This window comes from Pelophylax lessonae (assembly GCF_965119305.1).
Source record: "Pelophylax lessonae genome assembly, chromosome: 6".
Classification (NCBI taxonomy): domain Eukaryota; kingdom Metazoa; phylum Chordata; class Amphibia; order Anura; family Ranidae; genus Pelophylax; species Pelophylax lessonae.
The window spans coordinates 60,784,682-60,804,402 of record NC_138773.1 but is presented as its reverse complement, the minus strand read 5'-3'; the positions used below and the strand labels follow the sequence as shown (position 1 = coordinate 60,804,402).

At 43.1% G+C, this 19,721-nt stretch overlaps 1 protein-coding gene across 1 annotated transcript in view; it reads right to left on the bottom strand.

Annotated features, from left to right (window-relative positions):
* The window catches only part of LOC309558792 (testis-expressed protein 2-like), a 107,646-nt gene that overhangs the window by 71,829 nt on the left and 16,096 nt on the right, over positions 1 to 19,721 (bottom strand). Inside the window, exon 2 of the mRNA XM_082261849.1 lies at positions 10,257 to 11,595. Within this exon, the coding sequence (XP_082117975.1) occupies positions 10,257 to 11,573 (1,317 nt within the window). The 5' untranslated portion in view covers positions 11,574 to 11,595. The remainder of the gene's footprint in view (positions 1 to 10,256; positions 11,596 to 19,721) is intronic.

Below are 19,721 nucleotides of genomic sequence, written 5' to 3'. Positions count from 1 at the left end.
CAGACTGAGGTGCAACCTGGCGGCGTCAGATGAACCGAAACATAATGTCCCAGAGGTGTTCTATTGGATTTAGTTCAGGCAGGAGTAGGGACCACTCAATGGTATCAATTCCTTCATGCTCTAGAAACTGGGTGCCCACTCTCGCCACATGAGGCCGGGCAGTGTCGTGCACCAGGAGGAACCCGGGACCCACTGCACCAGTGTAGGGTCTGACAATGGGTCCAAGGATTTCATCTTGATATCTAATGGCAGTCAGGGTGCCATTGTCTAGCCTGTAGAGGTCTGTGCGTCCCTCCATGGATATGCCTCCCCACACCATCACTGACCCGCCACCAAACCATTCATGCTGAACAATGTTACAGGCAGCGTAACGTTCTCCACGGCTTCTCCAGACCCTTTCATGTCTGTCACATGTGCTCAGGGTGAACCTGCTCTCATCTGTGAAAAGCCAGTGGCGGACCTGCCAAATCTGGTGTTCAATGGCAAATGGGAATCGATCTCCACGGTGCCAAGCAGTGAGCACAGGACCCATTAGAGGACGTCAGGCCCTCAGGCCACCCTCATGAAGTTTGTTTCTGATTGTTTGGTCAGAGACATTCGCACCAGTGGCCTGCTGGAGATCATTTTGTAGAGCTCTGGTAGTGCTCATCCTGTTCCTCTTTGCACAAAGGAACAGATACCGGTCATGCTGATGGGTTACGGCCCTGTCCAACTCTCCTAGAGTAACTGCCTGTTTTCTGTAGTCTCCTCCATGCTCTTGAGACTGTGCTTGGAGAAAAACCTTCTGGCAATGGCACGTATTGATGTGTCATCCTGGAGGAGTTGGACTGCCTGTGCAACCTCTATAGGGTCCAGGTATCACCTCATGCTACCAGTAGTGACACTGACCCTAGCCAAATGCAAAATTAGTGAAAAAGAGTCAGAAATGATTAGTAGGGTAAAAACATGTCAGTGGTCTCCACCTGTAAAACCATTCCTGTTTTGGAAGTCGTCTCATTATTGCCCATCTAGTGCACCTGTTGTTAATTTTATTAACACCAAAGCAGCTGAAACTGATTAACAACCCCCTCTGTTACTTAATTGATCAGATCAATATCCAAGAAGTTTAATTGACTGGATGCTATACTCTGATTAAAACGTGTTCCTTTAATTTATTTAAACAGTTGTAGTTGCCTGTCTATCATGCTGATCCAATAGCTTAAAGAGCAACTCTTTAGTTGGGGAAAAACATTCCCCTCTGGGTGATTTATGTACATTGCAGGGATTTTAACAAACATTGTTGCAAATTCCTGTTATGACTAAAGCCATGTGGTCTGAAATGTGTCAACTTACTGTAATGAAAATTTGTGGATTTAGCAATAAACAAAGATTTTTAAGAGCAGTTTGTTGGTGCGGATCACTTTTATGGAAGAGTGTCTACAGCTGTGGGACTGCAGATCGGGCACCCGTAAAGTCTTACAATATTTCTTAATGGATTGGATGGGTAGCAGCACCATTTAAAGATCAAGCCTTTTTTGGCACTTTTTGTTTACATGTCACATGCTATTTGTGCAGTGTTTTTTCAAATGCAATTTTTTTGGAAAACATATAACTGATGAATTTTAATGCAAAACACACAATATATTACCCATTTTTTGGGTAAAATATAAAAGATGATGTTATGCCAAGTAAATAGATACCTAACATGTCATGCTTTAACCACTAAAGCCCCGGAAGATTTTACCCCCTTCCTGACCAGGGGTAATTTTGCGATTCGGCACTGCGTGACTTTAACGGACAATTGCGCGGTCGTGCGACGCTGTACCTAAACAAATTTGACGTTCTTTTTTTCCCACAAACAGAGCTTTCTTTTGGTGGTATTTGATCACCTGTGCGATTTTTTGATCATGCGCTATAAACAAAAAAAGAGCGTCAATTTTGCAAAAATAACAATATTTTTCACATTTTTTTATATGAAATTCCCCAAAAAAAAAATGTAAAAATCAAAATTTTTTAACATTTTCGACCAATTTGTTTTATGCTACCTATGTTTGGTAAAAAAAATTGCAAAAAGCGTATTTTGATTGGTTTGCGCAAAAGTTATCGCGTTTACTAACAAAGGGAAAGATTTTTGTCATTTTTGTTGTTTTTTTTAACGCGTAATGGCGGCGATCTGCGATTTCTTTGCGGTACTGCGACATTGCGGCGGACAGATCGGACCCTTGACTGACATTTTTGACACTTTTGGGGTTACCAGTGAAATTACTGCAGTAATCAGTGCTATACATATGCACTGTTACTGCAAAATTACACTGGTAGTGAAGGGGTTAACTTTATTTGAGTGGGAGGGGCTGTGTGTGTCCCTAGGGGCGTGATTCTAACTGTGATTGGCTGTCTGTTGAGCTGTAGAAACAGTGATCAACGGTTCTATATAGTAGAACCGTGTGATCACAGTTTCTACACAGGGGAGAATGACAGGCAGCTTGTTTACACTAGCCGCCTGACTTTCTTCCTCTGCAGCGGCGATCGCAGAGTGACCGGCGGACATCGGGTCACACGTGCGGGGGGGTCCGTGACCACGCGGGAGCGGGAGCGCGCCTCCGGCGGCGCGCGCTCGCTCCCTAGACCCTCACAGGCTAGCGACGTAGACCTACGTCACTTTGCCTGTGAGGGGCTGACTGCCGACGTAGATAGTTGTTAGGCAGTCGGCAAGTGGTTAAATCTGGAATGGCATCAAACTACAACTACTAAATCTCCATAGGCGCCCCTTTAAATATTTTTACAGGTTACCTGTTTAGAGTTACAGAGGAGGTCTAGCAGTAGAATTATTGCTTTCGCTCTAACGTTCATAGCGATACCTCACGTGTGGAACGCACACTGTTTACATATGCGTACACGACTTACATATGCATTCACTTCTGCGCACGAGCACAGAGGGATGGAGGGACTTTTACATTTTTATTTATTTTATTTTTATACACTGTCACTTCATTTTTTTTTTTAATCTTTTTTGTTCCTATTACAAGGAATGCAAACATCCCTTGTAATAGAAATAAGGGATGACAGGTCCTCTTTATGGAGAGATCTGGGGTCTATAGGACCCCAAATCTCTCCTCTTCCTTTAAAAGCAAAAGATCAAGAAAAAAATGGATCTTTTGCTTTAAAAAATTAAAAATAAAATAGTTTACTTCTGCTCTGGACCAGAAGTTAAATCATGACATTGCTCTGGTCCTCCAAGATCATAGCGCAAACCTTTGGATCGTTTCTCGGGCTTGCTGGTTTGAACAGTAAGCCCAATGAACACTATTGAGCGACAGGAGGGCAACCCCTCCCACTGCTTCTGAAAGCAATCCAGCAGCTAATTAGCCACTCTGACCACTTTATTGAGAAAGCCAATCACAGACTAAAAAAAATGTCTAAAAAAAAAAAATACAAGGGATATGGCTGATAGCTTCAGCCATAGCACTGGTAAACCACTTGCAAACTGTAACGCATATCTACGTATTGTGGTCAGCAAGTGGATATACTTTGCTATAGTTGTTATAGTTGTTGCAAATTCCTACCTTTTGTTATTCTGAAGAAATAGATGTTTTTTTGTCTGTGTCCATGTGTAAAGCGATTGTAAATTACTTTTTAATTATCAAATCAGCTGCTGCACTTGCAGGGTTCTAATGAGAAAAGTTGCATGGTCTGTATCGCTTTAGACATGATTTCTCTTTGGGAGTATATCACCAAAATTTACATTTTGCAGGGGATGCCTAAAATATGACTTGTATCTTATGTTGCTTGTACTGACTTGCTGCCACGAACCATACTGCCACAGCTCCCGAAAACTACGTTCCTAATTCACCTTCAACTTTTATTTTTACATGCTGTATCCTTAGTTGTTCTGTAAGTATCAACAAGGGTTATTTCTGCTTCCCCTCCCTCTCTTCCTCCCCTTTCCTTTCAGCCTACTGGTATACTATATTAATAATTGTGTATCTCATTGCAGATACGTATATATATCCACTTTGCATCTGCTCCTGATCAGTGGACATATCCACAAAACGCGTAGAGCTGTTTTGGATGCCATGTTCCAACAATCATGTGCTTATCATCAGATTACTTTTATGAATTATTATTTTTTAATCATGATTTATCTTGTTGTCATGTTGATGTTAGACTAGAGAGATATTTAGGTCATCATTAATATCACTATGTGCAATCGTACTATGTTATGGTGAAATATGTGGACATACAGTATATGTATTAATCATATGTTATCAACCAGCAATTATTTGTTAATATTACTATGTTATAATGAAATGTGTACATTGATACATTAAATGTAGTGTTATATATTCATATTGTGTTATGATTTTATGTGTACATATATAAATTACCTATGTGAGTTTATTGATTTACCCATTTCTCTTGGATTGCAGCCGTGGGTTTCATTTAAAGTCCCAACCTCCCCTTGTTTTTATTATATGACTTATATCTTAGTGCAGACTTCTGGGAAAATCAGTGAGCCAATCACACAAGCACATAGTTGCCAACATTTGAAAGAAAAATTTCCAGGGAAACTTTGCAGCACAGCTATCAATTACTTACCACACCCACTTCCATGAAGCTCCGCCCACTCCACATAATTAATCCCCGCCTACTTATCCTCAGATTATAGGGTCTACTCAATATAGAGAGAATTACAGGAAATTAAAAAGGGAATTTCAAACTTAAGGCCAAAGTAGCAGAGTTGAAATAATTCTCCCATTCAGCTGCACTACTTCTGCGTAAAATGTACGTGTCATTTGGGTTTGCCTGGAGTAAGTGGTAGGTGAAAGACAGAGACCCCAGTGATTAGGGAAAGTGAATATTGCAGTGATAATTTCCTGGTGAGTAGGGTCAACTCAGGGACATAACCTGTGTAAAGGAAACATTCCAGTATCTGGATCAGTGAAGTGGGGCTCCTCTTAGCAGCACCAGAGGGCAGTGCCAGTGCACCACAAACCACCACCCTTCCAGTGGAAGCCATCCTCCTCTAGAACAGGCTCAATTCTGGTGGCACTGTACTAATACCAACAGCTATATTGCCTGATACCAGTACCTAAATAAACTGCCTTTATTCAATATCACTAATTACAATATGCACAATGCAGACCCCTACCACATACAATGCAGCCCCCTACCACATACAATGCAGCCCCCTACCACATAGAATGCGGACCAATGTCCTACTGACACCAACCTCTACTCTACTGACACCGTCCACTGTCCTACTGACACCAACCTCTGCTCTACTAACACCATCCACTGTCCTACTGACACCAACCTCTACTCTACTAACACCGTCCACTGTCCTACTGACACCAACCTCTGCTCTACTGACACTGTCCACTGTCCTACTGACACCAACCTCTGCTCTACTGACACTGTCCACTGTCCTACTGACACCAACCTCTGCTCCACCTACACCATCCACTGATCTACTGACACCAACCTCTGCTCTACTAACACCATCCACTGTCCTACTGACACCAACCTCTACTCTACTAACACTGTCCACTGTCCTACTGACACTAAAGTCTGCTCTACTGACACCGTCAACTGTCCTACTGATGCCAACCTCTGCTCTACTGACACCATCCACTGTCCTACTGACACCAATCTCTGCTCTACTAACACCATCCACTGTTCTGCTGACACAAACCTCTGCTCTTCTAACACCATCCACTGTCCTACTGACACCAACTCCTGCTCTACTGACACCATCCATGTTTTAATACATTTTAAAATGTTTGTTTACATTTATTTATACAAGTGTGTGTATATACTGCATGTATATCTATCTACACACGCATGTGTGTTTGAGCTTTGGGGTGCACACCCTAATGCAATAGGCTGCGCACACCTATGCAGTGCCGTATCGCAAAAAATGGCCTGGTCACGAAGGGGGGTAAATCTTCCGGGGGTCAAGTGGTTTGTATACATATATGCCCGTGGTTGGTCTTCATATACATACAGTAGATACCTTTAGTCCATGCTTGGTTATAACATGCATCTTTGTATAGTAAAATTATGTTTTTTTTTATTAGTGCTTGTACTAGTATTCTTTGTTACTTTAAATATTACTAGGTATACAGTATATTGATCGGAAATTAGTCATTTCAGGGATGTTGGTACTTAAAACAATATTGACTGACAATATATCCATATACTTTCAAATAACACAGTTTGAAGAGTCCATTTACTGAAATAGAGCACATTCACTATGTTTTGCAAAACCTACTTTGTCAATGCAGAAATTATCCATCAAGTACTAAAGACTGTTGATTAGCTTTAAGGGCCGGTTCACATCTGAATCACACTGGCACATGTTCCACATTCCTGTGCAATTCAGTCCATTCATTTGAAAGGGCTAAAATTGCACCGGATAGCACCAAAAGTAGAGCATGATCTACTTTTCAAAAACACACTGGATCGGATTGCATGGTACTGCATATACTATGTGATCTGGTGCAGGCAAACGCAGCGGGTTTGCAATCTGCATTTGGGGTGTCATTATGAATACATTGACACCTGCAGCAAATTGCGCATCCAGTGCATTTTGAATGTGGTGTAGGAAACGCGCACAGATAGCCAGTTTCCCGCGCGTTGTGGTGTGAACGAGCACTAAAAAGTTACAGTTGTAGTCTAGTCTAACAGCTTTTGCCATGGAAATTCTTACACAGAGGGAGGAGTGTTAAAATTAAATTTAAAAATAAATATGTGTTAGTAACTATATAACCAATTGTGTGATCCCCTAGGGGTGGGACTTTATAGGCAGCTCAAAATTATAAAAAACTTTTTTGACTAGTAAATATAAATTTTATTGATACATACAAAAAAAGAACATACCAAAATAGTAGTACAGTAGATACACAGTAAAAAATGGCAAAACTAATAGATAAAAATATGCAAATACACTCAACCATCTACTCCAGGTTGAATCCAACGTTTCGAGGTAATAAACCTCTTCCTCAGGGATTGTGCTGGAGTTTGTTAATTCTGTAGATATTGAGAGAAGCATATGTGTCACATAAGACAGCCAAAGAATACAATTTTTTAGACATATTCTAAACATGCAAAATGAAGCCATAACACAGTTGTAAATGAAAATAGACTTACATGATTGATTTAGCATATGAACATATATGGTAGTTTTGCCGCTAGGTAAAAGCAGGGAAGTTGTAGAACACCCACAGAGAACGATGGTTTTTGCAAATGAGGTCTATACGCATATAGAGCAGTATAGTGCTGGAGAAAATGGAACAGGAATAATTGTGCGTCCCAGAGACAGATGTCACAACTGGAGTCCAAAATGTGCTTAGCAGGTCGGGTAGAGGCCAATCACATCCGACTGCAAAAAAGATGTATAGTAGATATATATTATCACCCAACTGTTCTATTTCACATGTCCAACAAAAATATGACAGGACAAATGAATATATGGGGAGCAGGGTCCAGTTGCGTGTATTATGATTGCTTGTTGATTAAGTTAAAACAATATTGTGCATTGTTTTCAAACACTCCAAAAGAAAGGGGTATAAAAAGAAAAAGACAGGGGCATACAGATACACCAAACAGGGATCTCATTGGGATCGTCCAAAGCTGAGTCCTGCAAGGTGCATTGACTTTGTTTAGCCAGTAGAAAAGTTATAAACACGCCTTGGATCCTATCTGAGCACCAGATACTGTATAGATCAAAGGTGGTCAGTGAATTTCTCCCAAAAAAAATAAAGATGTGAAAAGAGTAAGTGGGTAAAGTCATATATTTGCACAAACCTTGGATGGTAACGGTTGAGAAACCTTCTCCCAGCAGTGGATGTCACAAATGACCCACGCTGGGAGTAGTATTTAACGATGGGGGATATGACAGGTGAGAGCAATCAGTATGATTGCTCACCACCCGCCGCCAGCTATGGGCTCCCTGGGCGGCGCTCACCAGGCCCGCCCCCTGCATCCCCCGATGCGCCCAGGAAGTGCGTCATCGCAAGGGGCGGGAGCATAGTCGGCAGGGCACTGCCCACCGGCACGGGAAATGACGTCGCCGCTGCGTGATGACGCAAGTGGCGGCATCCGTCGGAAGTGAGGTGGACACCAATTTGGTGTCAGCAGGAGAAGACCTTAATATAATGGTTTTCTTCCTTTTCTTGTATTGTTTTCAGGTTCTTCTGTGCGCCCCGGAGATATTTGTCCAACCCGGCCACGGGGATCGGGACTTCACTATGTGGCCCCGACCATTCCCGGAGGTCAGGTCTTCTCCTGCTGACACCAAATTGGTGTCCACCTCACTTCCGGCAGAAGCCGCCGCTTGCGTCATCACGCAGCGGCGACGTAATTTCCCGTGCCGGTGGGCAGTGCCCTGCCGACTACTCTCTCGCCCCTCGCGATGACGCACTTCCTGGGCGCATCGGGGGATGCAGGGGGCGGGCCTGGTGAGCGCCGCCCAGGGAGCCCATAGCTGGCGGCGGGTGGTGAGCAATCACACTGATTGCTCTCACCTGTCATATCCCCCATCGTTAAATACTACTCCCAGCGTGGGTCATTTGTGACATCCACTGCTGGGAGAAGGTTGCTCAACAGGTACCATCCAAGGTTTGTGCAAATATATGACTTTACCCATTTTACTCTTTTCACATCTTTATTTTTTCTGGGAGAAATTCACTGACCACCTTTGATCTATACAGTATCTGGTGCTCAGATAGGATCCAAGGCGTGTTTATAACTTTTCTACTGGCTAAACAAAGTCAATGCACCTTGCAGGACTCAGCTTTGGACGATCCCAATGAGATCCCTGTTTGGTGTATCTGTATGCCCCTGTCTTTTTCTTTTTATACCCCTTTCTTTTGGAGTGTTTGAAAACAATGCACAATATTGTTTTAACTTAATCAACAAGCAATCATAATACACGCAACTGGACCCTGCTCCCCATATATTCATTTGTCCTGTCATATTTTTGTTGGACATGTGAAATAGAACAGTTGGGTGATAATATATATCTACTATACATCTTTTTTGCAGTCGGATGTGATTGGCCTCTACCCGACTGGCTAAGCACATTTTGGACTCCAGTTGTGACATCTGTCTCTGGGACGCACAATTTTTCCTGTTCCATTTTCTCCAGCACTATACTGCTCTATATGCGTATAGACCTCATTTGCAAAAACCATCGTTCTCTGTGGGTGTTCTACAACTTCCCTGCTTTTACCTAGCGGCAAAACTACCATATATGTTCATATGCTAAATCAATCATGTAAGTCTATTTTCATTTACAACTGTGTTATGGCTTCATTTTGCATGTTTAGAATATATCTAAAAAATTGTATTCTTTGGCTGTCTTATGTGACACATATGCTTCTCTCAATATCTACAGAATTAACAAACTCCAGCACAATCCCTGAGGAAGAGGTTTATTACCTCGAAACGTTGGATTCAACCTGGAGTAGATGGTTGAGTGTATTTGCATATTTTTATCTATTAGTTTTGCCATTTTTACTGTGTATCTACTGTACTACTATTTTGGTATGTTCTTTTTTTGTATGTATCAATAAAATTTATATTTACTAGTCAAAAAAGTTTTTTATAATTTTGAGTTGCCTATAAAGTCCCACCCCTAGGGGATCACACAATTGGTTAAAATTTTCCTGGGATGTGGCACTCACGCTGAGGAATACAGCGGGAACACACCTTTATATTAGTAACTATATAGTACACTTTAGTTTTAACTCATCCTTAAAGTGGAAGTAAAGGCAAAACCTAACCAACCCTAAACCTGCTCTCAACCACATTCTAAGCCTAATCTATCTATCCCTGTAAAGAAAAGATCACTATAATTACCTGTTCTGAAGTCTCCAGCGGCGCTCTCTGTGTGCAGGAGAGAACCGACAACGGCAGGGAAATGCCCGGGAAGTGACATCACCCATAGACTTACTACGGGACTTCCATTGCCGGCTGCCTCTCCTACACAACGAAGCCACCGCTGACAGCTCAACCTGGGACTGGACCCGAGCAGCTGCAGAACAGGTAAGATAGCATTTTTTTCTTTACAGGGCTAGTTAGATTAGGCTTAGAATGTGTCTGAGAGTAGGTTTAGTGTTAGTTAGGTTTTGCCTTTACTTAAGGACCACAAATTATGGGTGTTGTGCAATAAAACACATTTTACTGTGCATGATGCAATAGTGTGAATAGGCCTACACTAAACTTGTGCACTGTGCCATTGTTGTGTTTTATTCTTTTGGGTGAGCATAGCATACCTGAAAGACACAGGGTTCCTGGGCTTTCTGAGCTGTCAATTGGAATTTCGAGCTGTCCCGCAAGCATCGCTTATGTCTGAAGGAGTAAGAAGGCTTTGGAACCAAAAAAAGCACCATAAAAAGTCCCATGAGAAACCCACTAGTAATACCCACGAGGAGTCCAGATATATAGGCTGGCAGGGGCCAAATGAAGAAGTTGTAAGCTAGGATCGCTACGCAGACCAGGGCACTGCATGGCACATCATTGTTATGATGGGTCGTTTGGCAAGAGGTTGCATGCTCCAATAAATTTTGATCTTCTGATTCTACATCGTTGGCTAGTTCTACGACCTGGATCATGTCCCCATAGGAACAGATCTTAAATTTGCAGTAGTCTTTAGGTGTCTCTCTATGAACGCTTCTAGAATTCTCCATAAACTCCAGGCTTTCACTTTCTTCTGACTTTCCATAACTTGGAAAACTGTTCTTTGTATCAAAAAAACCTTGGTCCCTCTGTTGACTTGTTGGGGACTCCTGGCTAGAAAACATTGGGGGCATAGTTCTATATTTAGGGCTCGGTGTTGGCTCCTCACCGATCATTTTGCTAAGCATGCTTAAGGGTTCTTGCATGGCTTCTGACAACCTCCTCTTGGTGTCCTCCAGTCTGGCTTCTACTTCCTGTACGTTGAAAAACATACCTTTGCTTTCTGAAGGTGACATGCTAGGCGAAGATGGAGCTGTCCTAGAGTCTCCATTTTTGCTTTTGGGTTGGGTTATCTGCTTCCACAGATGAACATTCAGCTTAGAGTCTGACTTGGACTGTGATACCTCTGGTTCAAGCCGGGAAATTTCAGTGGAGATAGACTTGACCAGGTTGACAAATGGATGGGATTTGTGAGGAGAAGGATCCTTGGCATCAATTTCAGTAGAGACAGACTTGACCAAGTTGATGAAAGGTTTAGAAGAGGGTGAGCTTGGCATCAATGGAGAATTACATTTCTGGATCTCACTGGACAGGAGAACATCACCTGCACACTCATATGCTGCGAGAGCTAGCTCATCGACCAGAGTACCTTCTTTCCCCACTGGCTGCCCATACACAGGAGCTCTGACTTTGTTAGGTACTGGATTTGCCAGCAAGGCCTCCTCTTCATCTTGATCCAGGGTAAAGATGAGATCACTCTCCTCTAATTCCTCCCAGTTGTCTTCACTGTGTACTTTGGTCAGCTGGATAGTAATTCCTTGATGAATTTGTGGTAAACCCTGCCCTTGGTTTGGACCTTGAAAGGAATTGGGGGATCCAGTGGATGCAGTACTAAGTTTGTCTGAGTTAGACATTCTTCACAGCATGTTTTTTTCACTCTAGGATAGAAAAAAAAAATTATTACCTGTGTACTTTCGACTAAACGGAAAACAAAAATTTGCAGATGTCACCTGAACAAGAGGCAAAGAGAATTCTTCCAGTGAGGACATCTGCTCCATTGACAACTAACTACTAATTTCCCTTTACTTTGCAAAAATATTCTTTCATTTCCTTATGTCTCCTGGCCAGGATTCTAACCCTTTCTTGTTCTATCCAAAATGAAAACATTTTTTTTTGCTTTAGATACTTTATATATTTCTTCTTCTCTGTGCCAAAACACTGTTAAACGAACCTCCAGAACAATAAAGTGGGGGCAAATATCTTAAAGTGACAAAAACTGAGAATGAAAGAAAAAATGCAGAGCACGTTAATCTCTGCCCTCCATCTACTAAAGTTCTGCATATTCTTCAACCCATGACTCAGAGGCGTAACTAGAACCTTCAGGGCCCCGGTGCAAGAAACCATGAAGGGCCCCCTGAACCCCTAGCCGAGGCTCTTCCCTTCAAGCCTGGGGCTCTTCTCACTGATTCTGGGGCCCTTTACTCTCATTGCGGGACCCTTTTAGAAGTTCTGCAGTGGGTCCCCTTCCTGCCATCTTGGGGCCTCCCCATGGTGGTGGAATGCCAGGGCCCGGTTGCAAGTGTGACCTTTGCGATCCTGGAAGTTCACCCACTGGTGTCATTCGTTTTTATTTTTTGGAATTTTAATTTTATTTTTTATCATTTTATTTTATTTTTTTACAATGTCAATGACTATGACTCTGTTCATTCAGAAAAGGAAGGAGCTGGTAAATTACATATTTACCGACCCCTCTATTGTGACACATCTCCTGCAGCAGCCGGCAGGAGAGGGAGCACAGTGATTGGGGGGGGGGGGGCACTGGTTGCAGCACAGTTGGGGGGGGAGGCAGGGGAGCATTCAGGGGCCCAGAGACAGCAGAACACAAGTGAACTGGATAGGAGGAGTGGCAGGGGCAGCATACAGAGCAACCAATCTCCTCCATTTTCCTCCTGCAGCTATAGGACGAAAAAGGAGGACAGTGATTTCTCTACATGCTGCCCCCACCGCCCCTCCTATCCAGGTGTACAGGGGAGCTGCACAGGCCCCCTGGAGCATGGGGCCCGGTTGCAATTGCAACCCCTGTAGTTACGCCCCTGCCATGAGTATACCTGGGCTCAAATCACACCCACCCATTGATCTGAAAGCAGGCTTTTCCTAATTCAAAGTGAATTTTGGGTGTCCTTTGTGTCTAGGCATCAGGCGCATTTTAAATTGAGCTCTGTAACTTGAGATTTTTTTTCTGCCAGTGAAGCATCTTATGCAACCCTCAATCATGCTGACTTCTTCTACTGCCTGACTACATTCCATATTCACTTTTAAGTTGTTGTCCTCTGATCTTCTGATTCAGTGTAGATCCTTTTGTTCCACATTCTGAATTCTGATTGTTATGTCGGCATTAGGTCTAACTACACTACTTCAGAGGTCAATGTTTTCAGTACTAAAGAAAAACTCTTTTGAAAGCCTTTCGCACTTTGAGCATACCAGATCCATCCCTACAAATTACCTAGGCTGCTGCAACTTTGTGGGGAAAAAACCTAACTGAAAAAGTTGTATCAGATACCTGGTTGACGTAATACCAACAGCTGTACAATCTCGATTATTATGAAAAAATGTCTTTGATAAAATCCCTAAATTAGGAACAAAGGAAAATTCTCTACAGAGACAATAAGGGATGGGGGGGGGGGGTGCAGTGTTTTCCACTGTTATACAAAAATGCAGTACACTGTGTGTAGCCACCCTGCCCTAAGCAGAGGTAAGGGGGGGGGGTGTGATTTAGTGTTCTGGGTGGTAAAGAGCCTAAGCTGATAGTGCCATGCTCATTTGGTCTTCCCCTAAGCTCAATGTTGCTGTTGTTTCTACCTGCTGCCAGTAGGTGACACTGGTACATCCAGTGTTAGAAAGAGGCCACAGTACACATAGCCTATTTTGACTGCCGGCCGGGGGAAAAATGCAAAAACTGCAAAATTGCACCACGATTTTGATGCATTTTGAGGCCACTGGTCAAAACGTTCCTTTCCTTATCTTGATTTTTCCATGTTCAGGAGAGGGGGATTGAATCTCCCCTAACATCAGCAGCTCCTAAACATTCCTAAAAGCCTATATGTACATGGACACATAGACTTTTATGGAGTTGAGTTTAGGAGCTGTAGTGTACTACAGGTACAGGAGCTGTAGTGTACATGAAGCCTAAGGTCCTATTCACACTTGAATATTTTGTAGTTTGACACGCAAAGCTCCAAAACTCTCAACAAACAAAATCCCAAGTAATTAAATGGTGGCCATTCACAAACAAGTGCCCAGGCACCTGTAGCTCGATGCCTGCTGCTCTGAAAGCTACATAAGCTAGCCAAGCTGAACCAAGATGGAGAACCAGGAGGAGATATCTTGTTGGAGGAAGGAGATGGGAGGACGTTAGATCCTTAGAAGGGCCTGGTGACTCTCTTGGGAGGACACATGGAAGAGTCTACTAGCTAGCTGGAGTGTGCTATTTACAGTGTTTTGGTGTAGACTTGAAGATACTTAATATTGTTCAGGATGGCAGAGGATCTGGAGTCTGTAAGTGTATCTGTGGCCCTTAACCCTCTTTCCTTGTGTGATTGGAGCAATAAAATTTCTAAAAAGACACTAGCATAACTGACATCCAATATTTTTCAATCCCAAATTACTAGCAATGGACTCAGCCATAGGTGTGCGCAGCCTACTTCATTAGGGTGTGAACTCCAAAGCTCAAACACATATGCCTTTCTCAGAAGCCTCAGCGGCACGGGGCAGTGAATAAATTGGTCTGTGCTGGGTGGCCTCCTGTTCATTCAAAAACTGAAGCATAGTAAACACCGTTTACTATGCTTCAGTTATGAATGGACACAGTTAGCGAGTGTGTTCACTGTGTTCATTTAGAAAAGGTAGGTGCTGGTAAATTGGATATTTAATAGCCCCTTCCCCCGCTCCCCATCCTGGTAGCCCGGGGGGAGAGGATAGGAGGGAAGTTAGCAGCACTGAAGGGCTGGGGGGTGGGGACAAAAAGAGGGGGGCCTGGGCAGTAGGGGGAATCAGCACCGGACATAGTAAAATAGGGTGTGCCCTGGCACACCTCCAATGCGCACGCCTATGGACTCGGTTATGGGTTAAATGTTAGCCCACCCTGCCACTGGGGGTCAAGAGGGTGCTACATGCGCATTCAGATGATTTCAATAAATTTAAATTAGTAAGATCCTTGCTGATTCCAGTACAACTCTCAAAGGGCAGAAAGAAAAGGTTAGATGTGCTTGTCCTGCTGAGGTGGTGTTCCCTGGGAGGTAAGGGTTAACTCTGTTGGCCAGGTTTTCCCGGGCTTTTAGGAGAAGTGCCACCCTCTGCTGGGGTAAACACATAAAAAGGGATGGGACCACCTCACCACCTGTGGTTAGTAAGATGGTCAGAGGTATGGTTCCAGCTCTCCTCATTCAAGGAACAGCATGCTGCTAAGGATGTGATCCACTACTTATTCCCTGTGGGAACCTAGTCGAGGTTCCAGGGGTAGGGACTCTTGCTTGACCAAAGGACTCTAAGGACTTTCTCACCTAATTAAGGTATGACTACCTCATGGGGCAATCAGGGGCACAAATGGATTAACTAAGGGGCCCTTAGAAGATTGTGTACAAGAATGTGTATTGAAGACAACTTGTTGAACTGTTCATTTGTTACATTTAAACAACTTCAGTAAAGGATATTTATTGTTATTTAACTTGATCTGGTCTAAAGTTACTGGGAGGACTATCTTATAGGGGTGTAATGCATGTATGGTGTATCAAAAGAACAGGGCTTAATTAGGGGCAAGACGTGTTAGAGAAGATGTAGTACTAATGTCTAATGGCACTTTTCCACTGCAAGTACCGACTCGGCCCGGTTTGCTTTGACTGCTGGTTCTGCATGGTACGGTGTTGGAACGGTTTGGAACGGTACGGTATGGTTTGCTTTTCCACTAAAGTAGTATTAAAGTTAAGTGGGTGGGATAACAACGGGGTGGGTGGGATTCTCTGACCAATCAGTGGCTAGTAGTGACTGCATGCAAAGGATTGTGGGATATGGTACCGGTATGGTACCTCATGGAACCACAATCGAGGTGGTACTGTTTTTGAGAGCCGTACCATTCGGTTCCATGCAGTGGAAAAGCGCCGCCGTACCGTACCATACCGAACCGTTCCTACACTATACCATGCGGTACCAGCAGTGGAAAAGCACAAAAGCGTGCCGAACCGTTCGGTTCCATGCAGTGGAAAAGCGCCATAACATGTAGTGAAGCTATTCGATGGAGGCTATATTGCCATTGCTATAGATTACAGTACTAGTGCCAAGTAAATAAGCAGCTAGCCGATTGGGAAGCGGTGTGACTTGACAAAAGTAACGGAAGGCCCTGGTAGTGAGGGAGATTGTGTGCTTAGGCTTCTTTCCCAGTGACTGGAATCCCAATACTGGGCCTGATTCACGGCACAGGGCATCCTAGGGACCCAGCCCTGGAGTCACACAAGATGGAGTTAGGCCTCAAGAGAAGAATGAGCATGGGATATATACAAGAGTCAAGCTTCCTAGTATTCAAATGAAGCATACAACACAATATCACTGGGAGGAAGGTGACAGGTAACTGGGCTGGTGGAGTCCGGACCAGTACAGGCTCAGCGGTACCGGCTCAGAAAATGCTGCACAACTAAATTGAGAGAAGAATTATGAAGTGTAATTAGGAACTGATGTCTGTAGTGAACAATGTAAAAAGTACAGAAGTTGGTCCACAGATTACTAGGAGTTAAATTTGTTATTTTGGTCAGGATTGTTCTTCTGGATTCAAGGCATCACTCTTGCCATGCCCTTTATCATGCAATGTATCACATCTGGCTGTATTGCCTTCTTTAATAATAAAAAAGTTTCTGTAAAAATATTTAAAAAAATGTGTTAAAACCACCTTAGACCCACAAGCACTCAGATTTGGACAGAGAGATGCAGCACTAGGAATCAGGGGTATAGCATGAACATTTACTGACAGTGGGAGAGAGCAGAGTTGTATTAGTGTTGCTGCTCCTTCATTGTCTAATCAGCAGGCTGTAGTGACACCACTGTATTCCTTAACTGTAACAGAAAGTGGTGTCATGTAGAAACCAGATTTCTTCCTTAATTTTCAAACCTGCATCCGCAGAATGACAGTACATACAGTATATAGTTGCTATGGATAACATTGCAGATCTTAGATCTCCTTGAATGGGTCTTACTGAGTTTATTGACTGTGTATTGTGTATATATAGTTAGCGGTCCAAGGAGAGCCTGCTCTACCCTATCTTTGTGCTAGTTCTAAATGAACATTTCTACATCGGAAATGTCTGTGTATGTATGTGTTTGATTCCTTCCTGCCCGCTCATGTGCTGAGTGGATATGCAGACATATGAATGACCTAATTTACAGTGACTGGATACAGGGGAGCAGGAGCGATCTTATCATCCAGCCAGGGGGTGCCGGCACAGCAGTAGACTCTGATCATGGCTGGAGACACATCTGGCTCATAACTTAGCCTGCCTTTCAAAGAAGTGATCTATCTATCTATCTATCTATCTATCTATCTATCTATCTATCTATCTATCTATCTATCTATCTATCTATCTATCTATCTATCTATCTATCTATCTATCTATCTATCTATCTATCTATCTATCTATCTATTCTTCTATCTATCTATCTAAGGAAAATTTACACAAAAACTGAGAGAATGTACAAAGTCCATACAGACATCATCTATAACACGGAACCAAACCCAGCAGCCAAGAAACAAAACGACTGTCTCTTAATTTGTCAATTTTTGCCAATCCAATCCAGATCAGCACCAGACATCCTTTAATGAATGTCTATAGGAGACAAATCTTGTCCTGTTGTTTCCATTGATATGCCAATGTTGGGAGTGTTTGTCGGCACTTTATCCCTCTTTTCACTATTGCTGTAGGGCAGGGGTCTCCAAACTTTCTAAACAAAGGGCAAGTTTACTGTCCTTTAGACTTTAGGGGGGGGGGGGGGGCTGGACTGTGGGCATTAGAAGTAAAAAATGCCTTGGCGTCAGTGAGAGGAATTGTGCCCCAACGTTGGTATCACTGGGAGGAACTGTGCCCATCGTTGGTGTCATTGGGAGGAATTGTGCCCCTTCGTTGGTGTTAGTGGGGGGAATTATGGGGTCAGAGGATGAAATATTGCCCCAGGGCTAGGTAAAAGCAGGGAAAATGCCACATTTGGCCCCTGGGCAACAGTTTGGAGACCACTGCTCTAGGGGTAAACACTCATGTGTCCTGAATAGGATATTTAGTGCAGAAGCTGGCCAAATACATTGGGTAATGGTCAAAAGGTGCCCATATTTCTGTCCATTTACCTATACTATGTATCTATCTATGTATGTGTGTCCCTTTCTCCTCCTTTCTCTCCTTTTTCAAACCCTTTTATAATTTTCTTCCTTTCTTTTCCTTTCCTATTCTTCTCTCACCTCCCTTTTTTGCTTTCTCTTTTCCATTCATTTCTCTCCTCGTCTCTTCTTCTCTCCTCTCCTTTTCACTCTCCTGCCCCTAAAGCCGGCCATACATGGATCAAAATGAATCCGGTTCAGCAGGGGCCAGACAAATTTCAAACCATAGATGGGCAGCCTGGTTGTACATAAGTCGATCTATAGATCAACTTGTCTTGTGTACAACCAGCCTGTTGGAAATTTTTCTCTCGATCAGTGCCTCCGGCTATAGCTCCGCTGCCAAAATACAAGATCCCCCCATTCACATCAAGTGTATAGATGGAGGGATTGAGTGATTTTCTTTAATTCAACCAACAGGATGGAAAAATGAGAATGGCTTGTGTATGGCCACCTTAACACTTTCTTCCTCTCTCATCCCCCTATCACTCTCTCTATCTCTTCCCCTTTCACTCCCCTCCCCCTAGCACTCTTCCCTTCTTTCTTTCTTTCTTTCTCCCTCTCCTCCCCTTGCTTCATTTACAATCCTACTTTGTCTCTCTACTCCCCTTTTCTTCCTCTCTCTTCTCTCCTCTTATTTATCTCCTCTCCTCTCTGTTTCTTTTTCTCTTTTCCCCTTTCTCTCTTCCTCCTCTTCTTTTTCCCTCCCTCCTCTCTCATTTTCTTTATCTCCTCTGTCTCTCTCTCTCCTTCCCCTTTTCTCTCTTCCTCCTCTTCTTTTCTCCCTCTCTCCCCATCTCTTTCTTACTCCCTCTCCACCATCCTACTGTGCCCTTTTTTCCCCTCTCCCTTTTCATCCCCCTCCCCTGAACTTTTTTCTCTGTTTTCCCTTTTCATTCTCCCTCCTACCTCTCTGTCTCTTCTTTTCCCTCCACTCACTCTCTTACCTCTGCCCTCTTTTCTTTCTTTCTTCTCTTATTTTTTTCTCCCCTTCCCTTTTCTCTCTCTCTGTTCTTTTTTTATTATCTCTGTTAAGATATATGACATTTTGTTTATATGCCCTTATACAGCTTATCCATTGATCTACAGTGATATGAATATGTTGTCTGTTTGTTAACCAGGAAGTGTTTAAATAAAGTTGCACTCACAAAAAAAAAAAAAAAAAGAGAAAAAAGAGGCAGCAGAGCCTGCAGTGTGTGTTCCTGAGAAAACTAAAGCATGGTGCCTGTGTGAGTTTGTCCTCCATCAAAGATCTGCTATAATCCGGTTATCCTATCTCTTAAGTAAAAAAATGGCAACAGGTTATGGGCCCAGGAGAGAGGGAACAAGCCGATGGAACAGGCTGCTTTTCGATGGAGATGAGAAAAATTATGAGCTGTGGGAGACAAAATTCCTAGGCCATCTGCGCTTGATGAATCTTAAAGAAACAATCCTTCAGGAACCATCAGACGAAACAGACCCTGTGCAAGACAGGAATAAGAATGAGGAAGCTTATGCTGAGTTAATACAATTCCTGGATGATAAAAGTCTATCTCTTATAATGAGAGAAGCAACTGATAATGGAAGAAAAGCGCTGAAAATCCTGAGAGATCATTATGCTGGCCAAGGTAAGCCACGTATCATAAATTTATACACAGAACTAACATCTCTTCAGAAG